This window comes from Anas acuta, chromosome 16 (genome assembly GCF_963932015.1).
Source record: "Anas acuta chromosome 16, bAnaAcu1.1, whole genome shotgun sequence".
Lineage (NCBI taxonomy): Eukaryota > Metazoa > Chordata > Aves > Anseriformes > Anatidae > Anas > Anas acuta.
Window position 1 is genome coordinate 6,648,247 of NC_088994.1, and position 21,443 is coordinate 6,669,689.

General features: G+C 56.9%; 2 protein-coding genes across 8 annotated transcripts in view; one reads left to right on the top strand and one right to left on the bottom strand.

Moving 5' to 3' along the window:
* ZHX3 (zinc fingers and homeoboxes 3) overlaps positions 1-6,496 on the bottom strand; it is a 45,942-nt gene extending 39,446 nt beyond the window's left edge. Inside the window, exon 1 of one of the 2 annotated variants that reach the window (XM_068700304.1) lies at positions 6,390-6,496. The gene's annotated coding sequence lies outside the window, so the exon portion shown is untranslated. Of the gene's footprint in view, positions 1-5,813; positions 6,338-6,389 lie in introns of those variants that run through there. The other variant, XM_068700305.1, reaches the window with a different exon arrangement.
* LPIN3 (lipin 3) lies at positions 1,451-21,268 on the top strand. Of its 6 annotated transcripts, XM_068700314.1 has the most exons (20): positions 1,451-4,599; positions 4,823-5,125; positions 13,219-13,419; positions 13,603-13,698; positions 14,423-14,721; positions 15,067-15,187; positions 15,348-15,756; positions 16,150-16,249; positions 16,357-16,526; positions 16,610-16,703; positions 16,875-16,944; positions 17,277-17,369; positions 17,792-17,853; positions 18,137-18,266; positions 18,506-18,654; positions 18,797-18,883; positions 19,777-19,929; positions 20,232-20,343; positions 20,427-20,530; positions 20,690-21,268. In XM_068700314.1, the coding sequence occupies exons 3-20, from the start codon at positions 13,228-13,230 to the stop codon at positions 20,832-20,834; spliced, it is 2,586 nt and encodes an 861-aa protein (XP_068556415.1). In that variant the 5' UTR covers positions 1,451-4,599; positions 4,823-5,125; positions 13,219-13,227; the 3' UTR covers positions 20,835-21,268. The 6 variants fall into 6 exon arrangements, with proteins under 6 accessions (XP_068556415.1, XP_068556412.1, XP_068556413.1 ...); XM_068700311.1 differs by having other exon boundaries at positions 1,451-5,125; XM_068700312.1 differs by having other exon boundaries at positions 1,451-5,070.
* Positions 21,269-21,443: the final 175 nt, after the last annotated feature.

A 21,443-nucleotide genomic window follows, 5' to 3' on the forward strand; every position in this document is an offset into this window, starting at 1 on the left:
TGCACTCAGCCTTGGGAAATGTTAATACTTCCTCCCCACCCCATCTCCTTATTCAGGTGTGATTTTTGAAATTAATTTGGCAAGCAGTGCGCGTTCACTGATCAGCTCAGCACTCGGGGCTTTCTTCACGCGATGGCTACACGCTAGTTACTGTAGCAGGGGGATTACTTCCCATTCCCATTTGGGATTTATGGCACTGCAGGAGATTAAATTATTAGAAAAATGCAAAAGAAATAAAAAAGAAATAAGACATTTTAAACTCAACATAATTTTCTTTGAATTTTGAGTCCTGTGCCTACGAGGAACTCAGCCAGCCCAGCTCAGAGGGGCAGCACAAGAAGCCTGTCCCCAGCACGGATGGTGTCCATAACGCCATCCTCACACTAACCATGCCCTTTTCCACACAGCCAAAGCTTGTAATTAAAAGGCAAAGCCTCCTGACGCCTAGGACATAAGCCTGCATTTCCAAACCCAGGCCCTGCGCCTCGCTGCGAGGAGGAGCGCAAGGGCTGGAGGCAGGCCCCAGGTCCTATTTACTCCCTCGCACCACCTCGCCGAGGACGCACATCAGTATGACGGTGTCACCTCCAACAGGGCACTGGGGACACAAGGGACACCGTGTTTGCTTGGTGGCTGTCCCTGGAAGCAGCAGCTCCTCCTCGTACTCACCCGCTCAGCTCCAAGCACTCTGCCAGCACGTTGGGAACTACACCGGGGTGGTGGAATTCAGAGAAAGAAGAAAGAAACCTATCCCAGATGCCGCAGAAGATCAAAGTGGGAACATGAAAACTTTGAAGTTCTTTAAACAACCGAGCCTCTTCTCCTTCCCGAGCAGTGGCTTTCCTCCTGCTCCCCACAAGCCGCTGGGGATCCTCAGGCTGTGACTAAGAAAAGTAAATTTTCGGAGTGGGAACAGCGCGCCGGCTGGGGCAGGGCAGCGAGCAGGAGTAGGGGTGACGCCTCTCCAGACACACAGATCAGCACGAAAACGATGCTGGCAAAATTAGGAGGGGCAGGAAAGGCAGTAAGATGATTCCTTCTTCTGGAAGCTCAAAGCCTGAGAGCACAGGAGAGGCTGGGACCTGTGGAGCAGCAGCACCACGAACCTCACCACCCGCAGCCCCCATGCTCCCCAGCTGTGAAGCAGCGTTAAAGCACTGCACACTCGGTATTTAGTTAAAACACCTGGCTGTTAGTTAAAACATCCGCTGCACGTCAGGGCGCACAAACAGCCGGAGGAGCAGAGCACAAGGCAGCAGGTGGGCTTTGGCCTTCAAGAACCATTCACATCCATCTGCTGGCTCCGGACCCAGCCCACGAGCCTGCTTCTCCTCTGCTAGAGCAGCTGAGGCTTTTTCCCAGAATTTTGTTTCTAAATTAGCTCTGCCTCCAATAGGGACACTCCCCTTTTCTTAAATATTTCCCAACACGGAAACGATCCTTAACAAAGCAAGGAAGGACGAGGCAGCCTGCAGAAGAGGAGCCTGCATTTACACCCTGCTTACCAAGCAGGCACGCTGGCCCCGCGTGCCGCCCTGCACGTGTTGGAAGGTGACACGCTTCCAGCGCTCACACCCAGGTGACTACCTACAGCCACAACCACCCCAAGAGCCAATTAACCTCGGTGCACGGGGTAAACAAGCACCTCTTGCCAGGACTGTGAATACCAGGCTTCGAGAAGCCCTGCTCGTGCCACATCCGAGCTGTCAAGGCCTCCGAAGCTGCTGGAGGCGCTGGGTGAGCTGACAGCCTCCCAGGTGCTGATTAGGGATGAGCAGGACCTGGAGCCGCCTGGGAAGGTCTGCAGGTATCGAGGTTTGTCCAGGAGTAGCAAAAGACCTTTGCTACTTCTACGCTGAGCACACCTGGAGATGAAGAGCTTTGTATTGAAGGCTTTGAGCCTAACTCTGGTCCTCTGAAACTAACCTCTTTGTTTTTACCCCTTTAAGAGCAGGCAGGAAGGTTAAATCCCTCTTCGAGTACACACAGATACTGACGGGTTCCTGGGGATCTGGGACAGACGGCAGGACGAGCTCCATGGGATGGCCAGGCACGTGCTGCCAGCAGGTCCCACGAGAATAGCACTGCGGGAAGATGAACCACCAGCAGAACAAAGCGAGTTGGTTTGTTTGGTTGTGTTTGGTTCAGATTTGCTGAGTTCTGGGAGCTGCTTTTAAGCTGGTTGAAGCAGTCCAACACAGAGGAATAAAAGCAGTTCACTCTTGGGAACCAGTGCTGGTGCTGAGGCCATTGCCTCCTCCCCTGCACAGTCCTGGACCCCTGGAGAGTTTTATGCCCTTCGGCCAGCCCAGCTGGCAAAGGATGCCTTCAGCTCACACGCAGGCAGCGCAGAGCCTGGCTGCTGACCCAGAAGACAAACCCTGGTCCTTGCTGAGGTCCTGGCACATCATCACTCGGTGTTGAGGACAGCCAGCTCCCCAAGTGGAGGGAGAGCTTCTTCCAGCCCGATCCTGCCCCTCACCTGCCTGACACGCCACAGAAAATTCGGTGTCCCACAGCTGGCTTGTGAGAGAGGAAAGCTCCCCGGGGAACAACCATTATCCCCAGCACTTTCTGATTAGAGTCCGGACACAACGAGGTGTCACAGCTTCTGATTTGCAACGCCACAGGGGTAAGGCCATAGGAGATGCAGAGGCTTCAGATGAGGAGAGACCACCAGCTTGACTCTGGTCACACACAGCCATTAACCTGCATTTATGCGCTCCCCCAGAGAGCACTGATTATGCATGAAAAGAAACAGCGGGAACAAACAGAGTGACTACCTGTCTGTGCACCACTGGCATGACACCTCAGGCAAATAAATATTTGCTTGACCTATTTCCAAGAGATGTTTCTCTAAGTGTCACGAAAACCTCTCTCTTTATCAAAGCGTCGGAGCAGAGCACGCACCTGGCTGAAGGCAGCCCCCAAGCCGAGCCACGGGTCCACGAACAACCCAAGCAGCCTCCTCATCTTCCTCACAGGAGCAAATAATGCTGTTTGTACCTGTAGCACAAAAAAGCCAGTCTGGAAACAGCCTCAAGGCAGCTCCTGAGGAGAGGAAGAGTTAAAGACGCTGCCACGGAGAGCAGCGAGCCTCCTTGCCTCACCAAACTGGGCGCCCCTCTCAACAGCCTCTCGCCTCGGTGAGTTTTGAAGTGCTCGTTGCTGGAGCCTGCCCCAGCCAGGCACTGCTCCGTGTGAAGGACACTCCGCAGGCCACATTCCAAGGCTCTCTCCCCACCCTGTTCTTGACATGGCCCTCTCAAGCATCTTTGTATTAAGAAAAAAAAAAAAAAAAAAAAGCTACAAGGCTCTTCTCCTTCCCCTGGAACAGCCTCCCTCGAGGTCTCTCCCCCAAAATGACCTGCTCAGAGGAAAGCAAGTGAAGCCCTATCACCCAGGCTGAGTTTCTGAGCGTTACTGGATGGGATCGTTTGGGTGGAACCCAAATGGAAACTCCACAACCCTAACAACAGGCTGTTTGCTTTTCCAAGCAAGTGCTGAAATACACGGGGGGCCTGGCTGGGGCAGCGAGCGTGGTGCTTGCCATCGGGAGTGATGCGAGAGCCATCCCTGAAGCTGAACGTGCAGCTTACAAGGCTCACTTCCCAATGTTTCAATGTACAATAAATAATGTAAGAATAAGGAGTGAAGAGGACACAGATAAAGGGAGTTTGGTTAAATATCTCCCTAACAGCTCCGTAGGAAAAGGTGAGGGCACCAGTACACCACTCTGAAAGGAGAGAGGAAAGGATCACAGGGTCCTTCAGGCTGGAGAGCTGATGGAGGTTCTGAAACGTATGGGAGCATCCTCCTCGTGAAGATGAGCCGTGGCTGCGGCAACTGTGGCTGCCTCTGGTGACAAACAAACCGCCTGGGCTCTACTCTTGTGCCATATGTCATCACCAGCTCCTCCGCGTCCACCGCAGCCCTCAGCCAACCAAGGCTTTCCCAGTCATTTCACTTCATGCAAACTCGCTCCATCTGCGTTTTAAGCTTTGTTATTTAGAACATTTGTCCAGAGAAAAGGAAAAAAAAAAAAAAACACACCAGAAAACAAACAAAGAATGGGAGAAGTACATGACTTTTTCTTCTTTTTAATTAGAAACATCACCCTTCTCCGACTCAACAAAGCAAGAAAGTCATCACAGCTGAAAGAGGGCAAGAGATGCTGCAGACCTTCCCCACCATCTTTCTGCCAGTCCCGCAGCAAGCAGGATCTCCTCCAGATGAGCCTCTGCATCAGGACCTAGATTTATTCCACCTGGAACAGGTGTCTAAATCATAATCATCATCATCCCAGGCTCCTGTTTAATTAATGCACAGGGAGAAGCACCTCCGGGGGTGAATCAGAGTCTGGACGGGGTGAATCACCCTCAGGAATGACAAATCTGTGCCCCGGCGAGGAGGGAGGAACCCAGACCTGGCGCTGGGTTCCTGCTGCCCCGAGCAATCCCCGTATCCCAGAGCCAGGCCAGCTCCCTGCGAGAAGGAGGGCGACGGCAACTTGCACAGACAGCGAGCAAACTGGGGATCCACTCCCAGCACCTCCCCGTGGGATGGATCTCCCCTCGTGTCTTTTCCCATGCAAATCAGGTAGAAAAAGACAGAAAGGCAAAGTGTCAGAGGTGGGGATCGAGGCCTGCCCCAGCGAGGCAGGCGGCCCCAAACCAGCAGCCGCGGGTTCGCTCGGGCGCTTATGCAAGCTGGAAGGGCCGAGCAGGACGGCGGCGCCGGGGGAAACGTCTGTTCCCATCTTCTGCCTTTTGTTTGCACGGATTTCCACAGACTCTAAATTATTTGTTTCCATTCCCGACAGCCTTCCGAGTGAGCTACAGCCCTGTCTGCACCAGGCAGGAAACAAGCAGCGCAGTGCCTGGGGAGGGGAATGCACGCAGCTCTCCCAGGGCCAGCCCCGAGGTCGGCGGTGATAAGAGCGAAGCCAAGCCCCGGCCTCACGCTGCTGGGGTCGATGTTTTGCTGGAGACCTTGGAGCAGGCTCCCTGAGCACCTCGCCCAGCCTCCAGACCCACTCCACCGCAGGCCACGCAAACGGGGAACAGCTCGGTAAGGGCTGGACGCGGCGCTCCCTGCTCAGCAGCGAGGGGACACCAACTTCGAGGTATTTTACGAGCTCCCAGGGTAGCTGGCGGAGCTGCTTCTCACACCAGCACCATAGTAACCAGAGCAGAAGATAAAGAAAATAGCAGAGCTCACATCCACGGAGGCAGCACATTTTTGGAAGGGGAGAAGAGGAGGTCTGGATAGGGAAGGGAAAAGCTTGCTGCTGCGCAGCCTTAAAGCCCCCCGAGCGCTGCCACTGCCCTCCCCGGGGCTCCCCGCAGCACCCCCCAGCCGATGGGAGGCAGAAACCCACAGCGGGCAGGTTTGGCTCAGCACCTATCCCACCGGCAGCCAGGTGGTACCGGGAGGGACTCGGGGGCTTCAGATCGCCCCGGCTTCCTTACAGCAGCAAGAGCTGGGGAGGCTGAACCCCAAATGTCTGCAGTCTCACTGAGGGATGCCACGGGTTAGGCTGTGCCAGGAACAAAACGCAGCCCCACAGCCTCCTCCTGGCCACCCCCAGAGCTGGGTCAGGGCCCCAAGGCTGCGTGGGCACTGCTGTGCCACGCGTTACTGCGAGGAGTTAAAGAGGAAACAATAAAGGGGCTGAAGCCGCCTGCTGCCTCCCCCCGAGCTGTAAAACACAGCGAGGTCACAGTCCCAGCCCAGATACCCGGAGTTACCGGTACCCTGCAGCTTCCTCCAGCAGTAAATAGGAGGCTCGCTTTGATTTGTTTGCTTCTCACCTGGCGTTTGGTGTTGGGTTTCTTTTCCTCTTCCCCCTCCTCATCCCTTAAAGAGCGATGGGTTTAGGACAAACCTCTCCGGGCAGCGAGGGGAACTTCTGGCTCCGCACCCGCGGGGATTCGGGGACCCGGGGCTGGGGCAGAGCCGGGGCCGGGAGGAGGAGGAGGAGGAGGAGGAGGAGGAGGAGGAGGAGGAGGAGGAGGAGGATGCCCACGGGGGGCTGAAGGCTCCTGCGGGGCTGACACCCCCCCGGGTACCCAGCGGGACCCCGCCTGCCCCGAGCTCCCGGTGCCGCGGTGCCCACCACAGGGCTCAGCTCCGAAACCCACGGGGCACCCCGGGCAGGGGGGCACCCCCAGGACCCTAAAACCCCCCCGGGACCCTAAGACCCCCCGGGACCCCCTCCCAACCCCTCCGGCTCCCCGCGCACACGGATCCCCCCCAGCCCCGGTGCCGCCGCCCGAAGCCCCCTGCCCGCGGGCACCGCCTCCCTCCCGCCGGGGGGGCTCGGGGCGGGCACCCAGCGCCCCCCCCCACACCTGCCGGGACCCCCCCCCCCGCCCCCCAGCACTCACCCCCGGCTGCGGGCCCCGGCACCGGCCCCGGCGGCTGAGCGGGGCGGGCGCCGCCGCCGAGCGCGGGCACGAGCGCGGGCGCGACACCGCCGGGGGGGGGGGCGGGAGCGCGCGTGGTTTGGGAGGGGGGTGACGTCACCGCGGCGGCGCGCGTGCGCGCGGCTGCGGGGTGCGCGCTGGGCGCTGGGCGCGCTCCCGGCCGTGCCCCCGCTCAGCCCCGGGGCTCGCAGCGCCCCGTGCCGGGGGTGCCCCGCGTCCCCCCGATCTTGGCGGTCATGGAAAAGAGGAAAAAAAAATTAAAAATAAATAAATAAATAAATAAATGTGGCCATTTCGGCAGCCGGCAGAGCCCTTTGTGGAGCCAGGGAGGGGAATCGGAGCGGGCAGCTGAGCGAAGCACCGTGCAGGGCGCTCCCCCTGCTTTTAAAAGGAAGGGATTTTTGCATCCAAACCTCCCGCCCTGGTGAGGACCCCCCCCAGCCCCACCAGCCCTGCAGGGGAACATCCCCGCCCGGCTTCATCCCCGCCCGGCTTTGGGGCGCTGTGTGGCTGCTCAGCGTTGCCCTGTCCCCAATTACAGCTGGGTGCTGGAGCCCCCCAGCCCCTGACCATCACCGTAGGCGGTCACAGCCTCCTGACAGGCACAGCTCAGCTCTCCCCTCCCGTCCTGCCCGAATCCTTGCCCCTTCGCGGTGCCCCTGGCGAGCCGAGCTGTGTCAGTCCCAGCCAGCCTCCCTCCAGATGTTCCACCCCAGGCCCACAAAGGACCGAGCAGCGAGGAGGGTTCAGAGGCAAAGCGTCCCGAGGGGCTGCCAGGCTGCTCAGAGACAAGCTTGAACAGCTGGGAACGACCAGGAGCAAGAATGGGATGGCCGAGGGAGGAGGCAGCGCTGACACCAGCCCAACCTTGGAGGCATCCTAAGAGCTGGCTGCAGCCCGGCTTTCCTGCAGCAGCTGTCGAAATACAAAGCAGGGGGGGAACAGCCCGTCACTGACACGGCGTGTCCCCCCTTTCACCCGCTGGCTGGACGCAGGAGGTGTTTTTTTGGGGGCAGAGGGAAATGGAGGAGGCTCTGTGGCTGCTCCAGACAGCCGAGGAGATGGTGGCAGATTTCCTTGGGGATGCAGCTGCCAGCCAGCAGAGGCACAGCGCTCGCAGCCACGCCGAGGGACCTGAGCGCAGCCATCCCGTGCCAGGGGAAGCTGCAATCTGAGACAGGCAAGGAGCGCCAGGGATGCAAGAAGCAAGACGCCAAGATGGGTACGCATGTGAGCTTCGCTTTGCACTGGAACACAGGGAGCTGGGGGCACCACGTTTCAGTTGACTTAAGAGGAAAGGGCCATCTTGTCATGAAAAGCTCGTTACAGACATCTGCAGGTTGTGGAGGTCCCAAAAGGAGAGAACAAACCTCTCCCTGCTGGGCCTCTCCAGGTGGGGGGATGCAGAGAACTTGGGGTGCCCAGGGAGCGATGGGCCTGCAGGGCTGGCCTTCCCCCAAAAAACAACAGAGAGAGAATATGAAAAGAACGTGCCTTCTGGTTCAGAGGCAGCTGGCAAGGACCAAGATTAACCCCATGGCTTTGTAGAAGATGACCAGAGCAATGAGAAGGCCAGGAGCTCCACAGCACGGGTGTGACACAGCGCCTGGGCGATGGGGAGCTGTTGGGGGACAAACAGCCGAGCCAGGAGGCCTGGAGCAGAAAAAGGGTGGGAGCTACTTCTGTAGGGTGCCCGAGTCCCAGCTGCTAACCCCAGTACCCAGAGGATGGGGGCTTGGGGCCAGAGCAAGGCTGCGCTGCTCGTGTGCTCCTGCTTGCTCTGCCCGCCTTCTCGGAGCTCACCCAAGGATGCATTCAGCTGGCTGACAAAGAAATGCTGCCCTCTTCTGAAAAGGCATTCCTGCGCTGCTGCAACCTGCTGCCAGTTCCTGCCCCGGCAGGGCTGCATCTCCCACGGGTGCTGGCCGCAGAGGGTGGCTCCCATGCCAACAGCACCGGGGCCGCGGGAGGTTTTTGGGGTGTGCTGCCAGCAGGGCAGGCATCCTCCTCACATCCCAGCAGCTGAGAGCTAACAGCCTGCTGCACGTTTCCATCCCCTCCGTTACCTGGAGCACATCCTCAGCCCTTAAAACTCCTTTAACTTCTCCGGGGGGGGTTGTTTAGCAACACTTAAAGAGCTTGGAAAAATATCCTCACACACACACACACTGTTTTTTTTTTCAAAGATCAGGGCAGGATAGGGAGCTTGCAATAAGCAACCCAAGCATGAGTTTGCATCTCACCAGACTCACGGCATCCAAGAGCCCTCGCAGGAGCAGGAGGCTGAGCTCAGGATGGCTCTGGCTTAGGGCACACACCCCTAGGTCAGGCAGTCCTTCCCTTGGAAGCTTTTGGCCTGCTACCAGTCCTAGGTTCTGCAGGGAAACATCTCACCAAAATCCACTCTCCCAGTTTGCTGGGAACAGCTAAATGTACTCCCCCTAAATCTCCCCCCCACTAGGTTCTAGTGAAGGTTCATCCCTCCCCACCAGCAGCCCACCTTCCTCCCAGCCCAGTTCTTATATCCTGCAGCAATTAAGGGCCTGACACAACAATTATTTCCCTGGCCACCCTTTGTGGTCCCAGCCCATATGACCCTGCAGCAACCCCCATCACCCTACGGAGCAGGAGGAATTAGCACCTGGTGCATGCTCTATAGCAAGACACCACCCCGGCCTCAAGGGCTCATGCAGTCTTTGCCGGGGTCTTGAGAGCTGGGGCTTCATCCAGTTCATGCCCCAAGGGGTTAAACACTCAGAGATCTGGTCCAGAAAATGAAATAAGGACATTCCTGGGAAACGCCAGCCCTGGGGTCAGGCTGCAGCAGCCTCGAGGGATGCTGGCTGGGGAAGGATGGGGGAACAGGGCTCCGCCAGCAACAGGCAGCCGGAGCAAAGCAGCTGGCTGCAGTGGCACACAGCTGCTCCCCATCTCCAGATCCACCCTCAAAACCTCCCGGGAGCCCTCATAGGCTCAGCAGGAGGCCCGTGGCAGGGGCTGGGTGCTGTTTGGGAGCTGGGGCCCTCCCCTGGCTCAGGTGAGAGGAAGGAAGTGGTGGGGAGAGGAGGAGCTGTGGAGCTGGGTGCTACAGGTGGTGCGGAGCAGCTCCAGGGGGTCCTGGTCGGTTTGCCCTAAAGTTGAGAGGGTGCTGAGGTGCCTGGTAAGGTAAGGGGAAGGTCCTGGGCAGCTTGGAGCTGTGTGGTGGATGGGGAGCAGGGGAAAGGTGCTGCTCCTTATGGGGTGTGTCAGCTGTGGGATGGGTGTCCCTGTGCCACCTGCCTGCTGCTGGGGACAGGCAGGGACAGGGGGGTGCTGCTTGGGGCAGAGCCAGGTGCTGAGGGGCCTGGGGTGTTTTTGGGGGTCCTCAGCTGGGGAGGTGGGCTGTGGCCGTGTCACCCCCGGGGGGGCTGTTCCCTCTGCAGGAGCTGTGGGTGAGGGGCTGTGACCCTGCTCTTTCTGGGGGTGGTGTCCTCAAAACCCTTTCTCTTGCCTTGTCCACCAATTATCTCTGCAAATCATAACTTTCTCTGCACGGTGGCTGATCAGAGGCTCCTTCTCTCCAGAAATCCCCCCTGCTGCCGCAGAGAGCTCCCTCCTGTTCCCTGCTGTGTGCTGTGATGCAGCAGGGAAGCTGGGCTCAGCAGCTCAGTGCCACCAGGGCTGGCCCCGTGACCTGGGCTTGGAGCAGAGCTGATGGAGGCACCGATGCTGACAGAGGCACTGACGCTTCTGGAGCCAGCCAGTGCTTTCCTGCTGCCATAAGGGGGCTGTGGGCTTTGCTTTATTCCTGGCAAGTCAGGGGAGGAGTGGGGGGAGACATGCAATCCCCTCCTACAGGGATGTCTGGGAACAGGACAGGGCTAAGCTGCTGCAGGGCAGATCAGAGAGGCTGGGTGCCTGCGGGGACAGAGGGCTCGTCCCTCTGGGTAAGGAGCCAGCGCTTGTTGGGTGTGCTCTGGGGGCTGTGCCGTGGGCTGGCCCTGCTGGTGAAGCAGGAGGTCTCCTTTGGGTCTCTGTGGTCCTTCTGGGGTGGCTGTCCTGTGTGCCCTCCTCTCCTTGGGGTGAGGTGGGGCGCCAGAGCCTGCTGTATGTGTGCTGTTCTGTGATGCCCAGCAGGGACCACGCAAACTCCAGCTTTGCAGACATGCCTCTCTTCCACATGCCTGCTTGAGTGTGGCAGAGGGGGGTTAGCTCCTGCTCTGGGTATGAGCAGGTAGGGTGATGACCGTACAGCAGGCAAAATTTTCCTTGCAGGTGTTTTTTCTAACAAAAAGCAGAAGCTATGCAATATCAGAGCATGTGAAAATGGTGCTGTAGAGCTGCCTGGGTGTCCTCCGCCAGCCTGTGGCTTCAGGCAGCACAGCCCCTGGGCAGGAGCTCCCTGGGAGCTGGGCGATGGCAGCAGGGGCGAGGTGTGAGGACTGGGGAGCTCTCATCTTAGCGAGGGCTTTGTCCCCCTGTTTTGGGGAGACTTAAATGTGCTCTTCTGAGTGAGGAATGTGGCTTTGATAGAAGTGAGCATGTGGTGTACGTAGCAGCTCCTTGGACTTATCACCTCTCTGCCCCGAGCTTCTAAGGCCAGCCCAGGTGTTGCGTTAAAGGGGTGTAGCTGATTAACCGTTACGGGCCCGGTTGGATTCAGAGTACTGAACCAGTCGGACATTCACCAAAACTGGGGGTCCGTTCGGACATTCACCAAAAACGTAATAACCACCTGGGGGTCCGCTCAGACATTCACCAAAAACGTATTAACCACCTGGGGGTCCGTTCAGACATTCACCAACAATGCATTAACCGTCTGGGGGTCTGGTTAGATTCAGAACACTGAACTATCACGGATAACCACCCTCACCCTAGTTGCATTAATGAGAGCTATCACAATGCAATCAAGTATGGTTTATTACAGCAACAGATAATCAGGTTCTTTTGGATTGCCGGTGATAGTGACTATCTGCAAAAGCAAGCTAGTATGCATGAAATACACAGGTGTTACAGGTGTTCTAGGTGTGGGTTCTAGGTGTGGGTTCTAGGTGTGGGTTCTAGGTGTGGGTTCTAGGTGTGGGTTCTAGGTGTGGGTTCTAGGTGTGGGTTCTAGGTGTGGGTTCTAGGTGTGGGTTCTAGGTGTGGGTTCTAGGTGTGGGTTCTAGGTGTGGGTTCTAGGTGTGGGTTCTAGGTGTGGGTTCTAGGTGTGGGTTCTAGGTGTGGGTTCTAGGTGTGGGTTCTAGGTGTGGGTTCTAGGTGTGGGTTCTAGGTGTGGGTTCTAGGTGTGGGTTCTAGGTGTGGGTTCTAGGTGTGGGTTCTAGGTGTGGGTTCTAGGTGTGGGTTCTAGGTGTGGGTTCTAGGTGTGGGTTCTAGGTGTGGGTTCTAGGTGTGGGTTCTAGGTGTGGGTTCTAGGTGTGGGTTCTAGGTGTGGGTTCTAGGTGTGGGTTCTAGGTGTGGGTTCTAGGTGTGGGTTCTAGGTGTGGGTTCTAGGTGTGGGTTCTAGGTGTGGGTTCTAGGTGTGGGTTCTAGGTGTGGGTTCTAGGTGTGGGTTCTAGGTGTGGGTTCTAGGTGTGGGTTCTAGGTGTGGGTTCTAGGTGTGGGTTCTAGGTGTGGGTTCTAGGTGTGGGTTCTAGGTGTGGGTTCTAGGTGTGGGTTCTAGGTGTTACAGGTGCGCAGCCTAGAAATAAACGCGTTAAAAGGATCAAAGACTCTATAGAGATTTATAAGCAAATATTCAGATCTCACCCAAAGGCGTCCCAATGGGGGGGGAAGAGAGGCTCAGCCCGTCGACTGATCCCAGGAGTCAGGAGGTCCTAAGGATGTTGTATGTCCTCGGGATGGTATCTCCCCTGACGATGGTATCTTCCCTAACATCCCCTCTCTCTTGGGCCAATTTATATTATTTTCTATCTTTTAGGTGGAGCTTGAGTGGCTCTAGTCAAGCATATCTTAGTTATGATTGGTGTAAAGTTTTCCCGTTTCCGTTTAAAGTAATAGTCTCCGAGAAATCCAGAGCGCATGCTCAGTGAGGGGTGGTCGCACCTTGGAGGCGGGTAGCTTTTGGGATGGAGGTGTGTTTTGGTATTATAATGATATTATAATGAGCAAAAAGTACACTAGGGTACAGCATTTGTCAAAACATGACAGGTCTTTGGCTTAGGGTGGCAAAAAGTGCAGCTTTGTGCACAAGAACAATCAAGGCCCCACCTGATTACAGAGCCTAGCCGTGGTGTCTCCACTCCACTCTACGCTCCGTGGTGTTCCTTAGGGCTAGCACACCAAGTTTCCCCAGCGCGATAGCATCTAAGGTTGGGAGCCTAGGGAATGCTCAGATAATGCAGTTATGCCCTACCCTGAAAGCCTCTTCAATGCTGTACCTTTTCCTTAAAAGTGTGAATGTTAGTTTTATTTTCCTAGTTACTTCAGGCATTTACACCACACCAGGGCAGGAGGACTCCCTCCAAGCAAATTTGCATGGTAACAGCTTGATGGCAAGGTGTTGCCTCAAAGTAGCATTTGCTCTTGCAAGTGCCAAATGTAGTGGTGTCCTAATGGCAAGGAAATCTCTCCTCCAAGCTGGGTGCTATGGTTAGTGCTCAGCTTCTGCCCTGTTCTCTGGTGCTCAGTCCCTGGCTGGCCTCCATCAAGGCCCTTTGTATTTTTTTGCCTCAGTTTCCCTGGATGCTGACCTGTCCCCTCGATGGGGCTGTGCTTGCAGCTGTGGATCTGCTCTCCTAGAGCAAACTCTCCCCTAGCTGCCGCAGCTCTTTCCCCCCCACCTGAACCTGTTCCTCTCTCTGCCTTGCAGTCCCAGACAATGAACTACGTGGGGCAGCTTGCTGAGACCGTCTTTGTCACCGTGAAGGAGCTGTACCGGGGGCTGAACCCTGCCACCCTGACGGGCTGCATCGATGTGATTGTGGTGAGGCAGCCCGATAACTCCTTCCAGTGCTCCCCTTTCCACGTGCGCTTCGGGAAGCTGGGTGTGCTGCGCTCCAAGGAGAAGGTGGTAAGTGGTGCTGGATGTGTGCTGGTGCCCTTGGGTTCCCTCCTCTGGTGTTCAGAGAGCTGGGGCCTTCCCCCGTCACAGCTTCTGGTGTGTATAGGGAAGGACTGTGGTTTCTTTCTTGTCTTGCTGTGCCCTGATGGGTGAGCACATTCAGGTGGACAGACACCTTCTGCCCTTTGCTAGGTTGACATTGAAATCAATGGGGAGCCAGTGGACCTGCACATGAAGCTGGGTGACAATGGCGAGGCCTTCTTTGTCCAGGAGTCTGAGGAGAATGAGGTTGGTGATGAAGAGGAGCTGCTGCTGTGTGTCCCCTCACTTCCAGGTGGTCACAAGGGCTTAGGTGGAGCAACCAGGCTTGGATTGCTGCTCTTCCCTGGGGTGGCTGCATTAGTCCCTCTTTGTGCCCAGAAAGGTTCCTGCTCAAGGGATCTTACCAGCGTGAAGCACCCTGAGCGAGCGTTAGACCAAATATCCTCATCCCAGACAGGTCTTCCTCCCTGGGCACAGCTACTGGCCAGCCTGGCAGGTGTCTTGAGCTTGGGATCTTGAGGGATCTTGTGACGGGGTGGAAATGGGCCAGATGTCGTGGCAGGCTGTCTGCTCCCCTGGTGAGCAGGATGAGATCAGCTGTGGCTTCTGGAAATCTCAGCCAACTCCCTACCAGGATGACTTGTGGCTGCTGCTGGCTTGGGCTGGTTTTGACAGCAGGGAGAAGGCACTAGAAACAAATGCCATCTACACCCTTCGTAACTCTGGTCTTGTGGTGCCATCTCCTGCCTGCATCCCCTTGCCCTTATTAAGGATGTCTTTAACTTGTGGCTGCAGAGCTCTTTTATTTGCATGTCGCATGTACAAAACCTTCCCTGTAGGCCTAGACACAACCACCCCTGGGGCACAGCTCCGTGGTGCTGTGATGGTGGGACATGTTGGATAGACGGGAGCCATGGGCTGCCAGCCTGGAGAGGAGGGAGCTGATGGCCTCTGCCCGTCCTTGTTCCAGAGGAGCATCCGATCCTGCCTCTGCACGTCTCCCATCCCCACAGAGGAGAGCCTGGAGAGCACCACTCAACCCCCTCATGGCCAGGAGGCCCCGAGCACTGAGGTGGCTCTGCGCAGGAGGAGGCAGCGCAGGAGGAAGCCCAGGCGCAAGGAGGTGACGGGCCCTGCTCCGGGAGGCTGTGAGGAGCCCAGGGGCGAGGTGTCTGTCTCCTTCACTGATCTCCCCAAAGAAGAAATTGGGTCGCTGCAGGTGCAGGAGGCCCACCCTTACTCTGATGGGGAGCTAGCCTCCATGGACAGGTAAAGGATGGGTCCAGGGTGGTCTGCGCCCCTTTGGTGGGAGCAGAGAGGTGTGTGTGCCTCGTGGCTGGGGCAGGAGGTCAGGAGAAAGGACCTGGGGGTGTCAGAAGGCAGCCTTCCTGGCTGACAAGGTCTGGCTGTGGAAAAGCTCAGGGCTGAAGCACTTTGCTCTCTTAGACCTCAGCTTCCCATCAGTCCTGGCAAATGGTAGTTTTATGGGGCAGAACTGACTCTCTGGGAAACCAGCCTCGCAGGGCTTTTGGCCCTAAATATCCTTGCAAGTGACAGGAAAGCATGGGGCTATATAAGGTAGGGCAGGCCCAATATTGCCTTATCTTCTTGTAGCCCAGCCCCGAGCCATCTGTCTTCTCCCAGAAGTGACTCTGAGCTGGAGATCGGGCCGCAGGAGAGTTTTGCCCTAGGGGCTGAATCCCGCATGCAGTGGGCCTGGGGACGGCTCCCTCGGGTAAGTGCTCTGGTGCCCCTCCAGCAGGCAGTGGGAGGGGGGCTGGAGCTCCTGGGGTAAGTGGAGGAGGCTGGGGCCAGGCAGCCTCAGAGGGCTGGTCCTCTTCTCCCTGATGCTTTGAGCAACTTCCCATCCTCAGACCTGTTCTTCTCTTTTTGAGGTGAATAAATCAGAATGGGTCGAATCAGCCAACTCCACAAAGACTGCAGCAACCACTGTCTCTGTGACACCAGTGCCAGTGGATGAGAGAACCCATTTTCTTGCCATCTCTGAAGGTCTGGGAGGAGGTCTGTGCCCAGCAGGACCTCAGGATCCACCTTGTTCCTCTGCAGTGCTGGCTGATGAGCCAACACTTGTGCCCAAGGAAGGCAATGGCCCCCCTGGACTGATGGATAACCCCAGTGCCATGGGGGCAGAGAGCTCATCAGGAGCCACCTCAACGCAACAAGAGGAACAGAAGGGAGGTGAGAGGGTTGTGCTGAGAGCTCAGCCAGATGTGGAGTCCTCTGAGGGAGCTGCTGTCCTGAGCCAGGTGGACTTGGAGAGCTGCGAGCCCCAGCAGAGACAAGGTGAGCAGGTGACTGATGCTGGGAGCGGTGTCTGAGCCCATGGACAGAGCTGAACTTGGAGAGGGGCTGGGTTCTTGGTTCAGCATCCCTGAACTTGAATTGTCTGGCAGCTCCTGGCCTGCATCTTCATCCTAAGCATGCCAAGTCAGGCAGAAAGTTACCCAGAACAAAGCATGTGTGTCTCCCTTGGTGCTGTGTTAAGGGCTTCGTTACCTGTCCTAACCAGCCTTACTCCTCCAGCCAGCATAAATCCAGAAAAAAAAAATCTCTGAAGTGATATTTTGAATTCCTTCTTGTATAGAGAGGAAGATCACAATGTTATGATCTTGGATGAATTAGATTAATTACTTTCCAAGCCATCTCAGTATGTTTCCTTTCCCTCTGTGCATTGAGGATCCATCAAAAGAAGCCCTCACCTGGGTCCCAGTGACATTTACCTTGAAGACATCTCTAACCTGGATGAGGAGCAGGTGGCTCTCTATTTGCCCAGGAGGTATGGGGTACCCCAGTGAGCAAGCTCAGACCTCTTTGAGCCCTTACACCAGGGCCGTGTCTAAAGCTATTGCCTGATGTTGCTGCTGTTCCTTCTCTTGCTGATAGTGAGGTGGAGCAAACTTCAAAGCCTGTCACAGACCCCAGCATCCCTTCCTGTGTCCCGCTGCCATCAGATGTACCTGCTGAAAGCCCCACGGGCTCTGGCTCCGATGTGATGCCTGCAATTGCCCTGTCACTGTGTGGAGGCCTTGGGGGCAGCCGGCAGATTTCTCGTGGTAGGTGTGAGGGGAAGGAAGGGAGACTGCTGTCCCGAAACCCATCGTGTACACCAGTGGTATGACAGCCTCTGTCCCACCAGAGAAGTTCATGGAGCACATCATCTCCTACCAGGAGTTTGCTGAGAATCCAGGGATCCTCGATGACCCCAACCTGGTGATCCTGATCAACAAGAAGTGAGTGGCCAGCTCTCCTAGCTTTGTCCCTGCAGGATCACCCTGTAGGATTGTGACTCCATCCTAGACAGTGGGTGAGGGCTTTCTGACCATGCTGCAGAATGGTGACCTGGAAACAGCCCTCGCAGCTCCAAGAAGTGGTGATATTCCCATCCCTCTCGTTTCTTCCAGGTATTACAACTGGGCAGTGGCTGCTCCCATGGTCCTGTCCCTGCAGGCTTTCCAGAGGAACATTCCTGAGGTCAGTGGCATGACACATCTACAGCTTGCCCTTCTCAGCAGGGCTCAAATGCGCAGAGGGGCTGCGAGAGGCCAAGCTGCCAGGCTGGGGCAGAGCTGGGCCACAGGTATGGGTGGTTTTTAGATGCATGCGGGTACCACTGAAGTCTGAAGAGTTGAGGTTCCCTTACCAAAAATTACCTGTTCTGATGTCTTTCTGTGCAAGGGCTGGCCAGAGCTGGGCCTCCTGGCCCTCCGGGAGGGTTGGGGCTGCATAAGTCTGTTCTAGGGCTCTGTAGAGCTGGCTGGGGTTACGAGTGACTGATTTCCTCCTGTGTTCTGCCACACTCACAGCACACCATTGACCGACTGGTGAAGGAGAAGATGCCCAAGAGAGGCAGCAGGTGGTGGTTCTCCTGGAGGAGGCGAGAGTTCCCAGCAGAGGAGGTGTTTGCAGTGCTGGCTGTGGCAGCGTGCCCCCGGGGGATAGGGGCTGTTCTGGTGGGGAGGATGATCTGAGGCTGAGCATGAGAGCAGCCAGAGGGACCTTATGGCAGTGACCTGGGAAGGCTGCTGTCCCTTCAGGTCTCTTGATGCCAGCACAACACCTGGTAATGCAGTAGCACAGACCTGGCAGTGGTGAAGCCTCTCGCCACGTGCCCTTCATGCCACAGCCCGGGCACCGCCTGTGCTTGGTCTCCCTGCCCCTCTCTGCCACCGGGCTGCAGCCCCTCTTCCATGGGGCACCATCCCCTTCAGGGCAGGGGAATGCATTGCCACTGCTGCTTTGGTGTCACTGCTCTGGGTGGCAGTGAAGCAGCCCTGCCTGTGACTCCAAGGTGTTAATGATGCCCCTTTCCACCCTACAGCAGCAGTCAAGGCCAGGAAAGGCTAACATGGGGACACTGCAGCCTGAGTCTGCTCAGCAGAGGTGAGTGCCTCTCTCCTGCTAGGAGGCTCGAGCTGGAGCACCCAGGCTACCTTCAGGAGTCTGTGGGCTTCTATCTCTTCTAAATGACCAGTTGTTCCCAAATCTGCCTCGTATATGAGGACAGAAAGCTCTCTTAAGGCTCTGGCTGACTCTCTGTCCAGCCAAGCTCCTCAATGGCCAGGTGGGTGGGTTGTCCTGGGTCCCTCCAGTTCTCCCCCCATGCTCATAGTGAGAGCTGTGGGCTGCAGAATAAAGGCACTGTGCTCTTCCCTTCCTCGTGTAGGCAGGAGGAGGAGGGGTCCTCCAGTGATGAGGAGCCCCTGCACCCAGGGGATGCATCAACAACAGATACCTTTGCACAGAAATTTCTGCCAACCTACAAGAAATCCCTGAGGCTGTCATCAGAACAAATCGTATGTACTCTCCTCCCTCATTGTCTGCTTGTGTGTGGGGAGGAGACAACCTCTGAATGGGGTTTTCTTTACTCCTGACCTTAAGGTTCTCTAGGGCATCCAAATATCTTGCTCTGGGTGGCTCCTGTGTAGGGGCTGTGGGTCTCTGGGCTGCTCAGGTGTTAGTCCTGGCCTGTGGAAAGCCTTGGTCTGGCACATCCCAGTGCTGGTGTATCGTGCTTGTTCCCACTTTGCTGCAGGGGAGGCTGAACCTGCAGGATGGCCCCAACGAGGTGGCGTTCAGTGTGACAACTCAGTACCAGGGCACGTGCCGCTGTGAGGCCACTATCTACCTGTGGAACTGGGATGACAAGGTGGTGATCTCTGACATCGATGGCACCATCACCAAGTAAAGGGCCCTTCTCCCTCCCCGTGCCGTGTTAGGGGAAGGTGTCCTTCCAAGGCTTGCACAAGCAGCCAGGAAGGACCCCAAACCCCACTGCAAATCCCACCAGGTTGGATCAACCTAACCTGGTCTCCTTTTCTTTTAGGTCAGATGCTCTTGGCCACATCCTACCGCATCTGGGGAAAGACTGGACTCATCAGGGGATAGCCAAGCTCTTCCACAAAATCCACCTGTAAGTATCAGAGCAACCAGGAGACCCCAAAAAGACGCAGGAAGCTGATGGAGAAACCAATTGGGAGCCAGTATGGCTGATGGAGGAAGATGGAGGCTTTCATTGCAGACACTTGAGCTCCTGCCCTGTTACCAGCAGTGTGGCATGGTCCAAGTGTCTTCATCTTATCTGCCCTCATGGATTGCAACAAGAGATGTATTAGAGGCTGCTGTGGGTGCCTGAAGTAGGGATGGGGCATTTCCCCAGGCACTGGTGATGCATGGCGGTGGAGGCTCTGCCAGTGAGGTGCAGCTGGTGGTGCAAGCATGGGGATGAGGAAACCTGACAGAACTATAGCAGGGAGGCCACACACACAGCCCTGTGCCTCTGTGTCTCCGTACAACAGCAGCACAAGGCTGTGCCTAGCACTTCCAGCCCCTTTGGTGGGTGCTGGTTGCCTTTACAGGTACCCAGCTGTCCCTTGCCCTGTCCCCCAAGGGGCCAGACCTGCCCAGGGGTGCGATGCTGCCCTGGTGCACCCAGCTGAGGCTGGCAGCGGGTCCCAGCTCTGTCTCTGCCACCTGGCCTCTGTGGCCACTAAGAGGCAGTGTGAGCCTGCAGATAGCTCATCTCCACCTCTCAGCTGTCTCTTACCATCTCCCCTCCTGCAGGAGCTCGGTGCCTTGCAGCTGGCGGCCCTGCTGCTGGGCAGGGGGCACACGGCTCCCCATGCCCTGGGGGTCAGTCTCAGCCTGCATCTCCTCTGGGTGAGGGAGCTGTGAGGGCACTGTGGGTGCTGAAGGGGTGAGCAGGGTGTGGGCTCAGGCCAGGTACTCAGCCTCCCCATCCGTCCTTTGGGGTAGGAGGGTGCTGTGCCTAGGTCACAGCTCAGGGTTTCCCTGTGCTCTCTCTAGGAACGGCTACAAGTTCCTCTACTGCTCAGCCAGGGCCATCGGCATGGCGCACGTCACCAAAGGCTACCTCAAGTGGGTCAACGAGCAAGGCTGTGCCCTCCCCAAGGGCCCCATCCTGCTTGCCCCCAGCAGCCTCTTCTCTGCTTTCCATAGGTACCTGTCCTCTCTTTCCTTGTGCTGCACCCCTGGGGGTGGCATCCCCCCCATACACCCATCTCAACCCTGGGGGCTGCTGCAGCCTTCAAGTGCCCTCCTTGGTGTAGGGTGCTGCTCATGGGAGGCAGCAGGGGAGCTGCCTGTCCTCCTGGAGCTTTGTGGTGAGGCTCTCGCAATGCACAGAAACCCTTCTGCTTTTCCAGTCCCTTCTTTGAGCCCCCAGAGGGCCTGGCTGCATGCAGTCCTGCCCTGCGGGTGCCGTTCTGACCTCTCCTCTGTGCACATGCCTTGTGCTCCAGGGAGGTGATCGAGAAGAAGCCGGAGGTGTTCAAGATTGCCTGCCTGACCGATATCCAAAACCTGTTTGCCACGAAGCTGCCCTTCTACGCGGCCTTTGGGAACAGAGCCACTGTGAGTGGGGGTCTGGGGACTGGGGGTGGGCTGGTGGTGGCTCCTTTCTGCCACTCTCACACGTTGCTGTCCCCCCTTGGCAGGATGTGTATGCGTACAGGCACGTGGGCCTGCCCGAGAGCCGCATATTTATGGTCAACCCAAAGGGAGAGCTGGTCCAGGGGCTCGTGCAGAACCACAAGTCAACGTAAGGGGCCTGCTTGTTCCCCTCTCCTCTGGGCCCTACCCTGTGGGAGCTGCTTCCTTTCCTACCCCCCTGGTTTAGAGCAGGAGCAGTCTTCATAGGACTGCTTCAAGCCCTGCTGTTTTGCCCGTTATTGCTGCAATTCCTTCCATAACCCCATAGGTACGAGCGGCTGTCAGAGGTGGTGGAGCTGATCTTCCCCCCCCTGGGGCAGAGGGGGAGCATCGCTCTGGTGTGCCCTGAGTACAGCCACTTCGCCTACTGGAGGCCTCCCCTGCCTGCTGTGGACTTGGAGGCCTTCTCCTGACCTCTCACCTGTGAGTCCCGGACCAGGACTGGATGTTACAGACGTCTCCTTGGTCGCTGTAAAGGACTCTCGTACTTCTAACATCAGGTTTTGGACTCCTACTATCAGGCTGTGGTGTGCACTAGGAGCACCCCTTCTCAAGGTGCAGAAAGGGTGGGACAAAGGGCACTTTGACCACCAGAAACTCCATCTACTAAACTGGACTTCCTACAGAGCCTGTGTCTTAATGCTCGTTACCTCTAAAACCTGTCTCTTAAAGGTGGAACAGGGTCACTTATTGATGAGCTTCTGGCACAACTAGTGCTACCTGCAGCTTGGTAGCCTGTGGAGTGAAGCTGTTGCGTGGCTTAACGTGTAAAGGTGGATGGAAGGTGGCATGTTTGAGTGCTTTTTCACTAATAGCAATAACTAATAAATTATTTCCATAAAATCCAGGCTGCCTCTTGATCACTGTAGCCTTATGCATAGGAGTGGGAGCCAGACTTGGTGTCTCTTCGTGATCCTGGCTGGAATTATCCTGTGGGAGGGCCTCTATGAACTTCAGCCATGCTCCTGCCTGCCTTGGGCTCCTTTCTCTGCTCTGGCATCTAGCTTCTTCCCTGCCTGCTC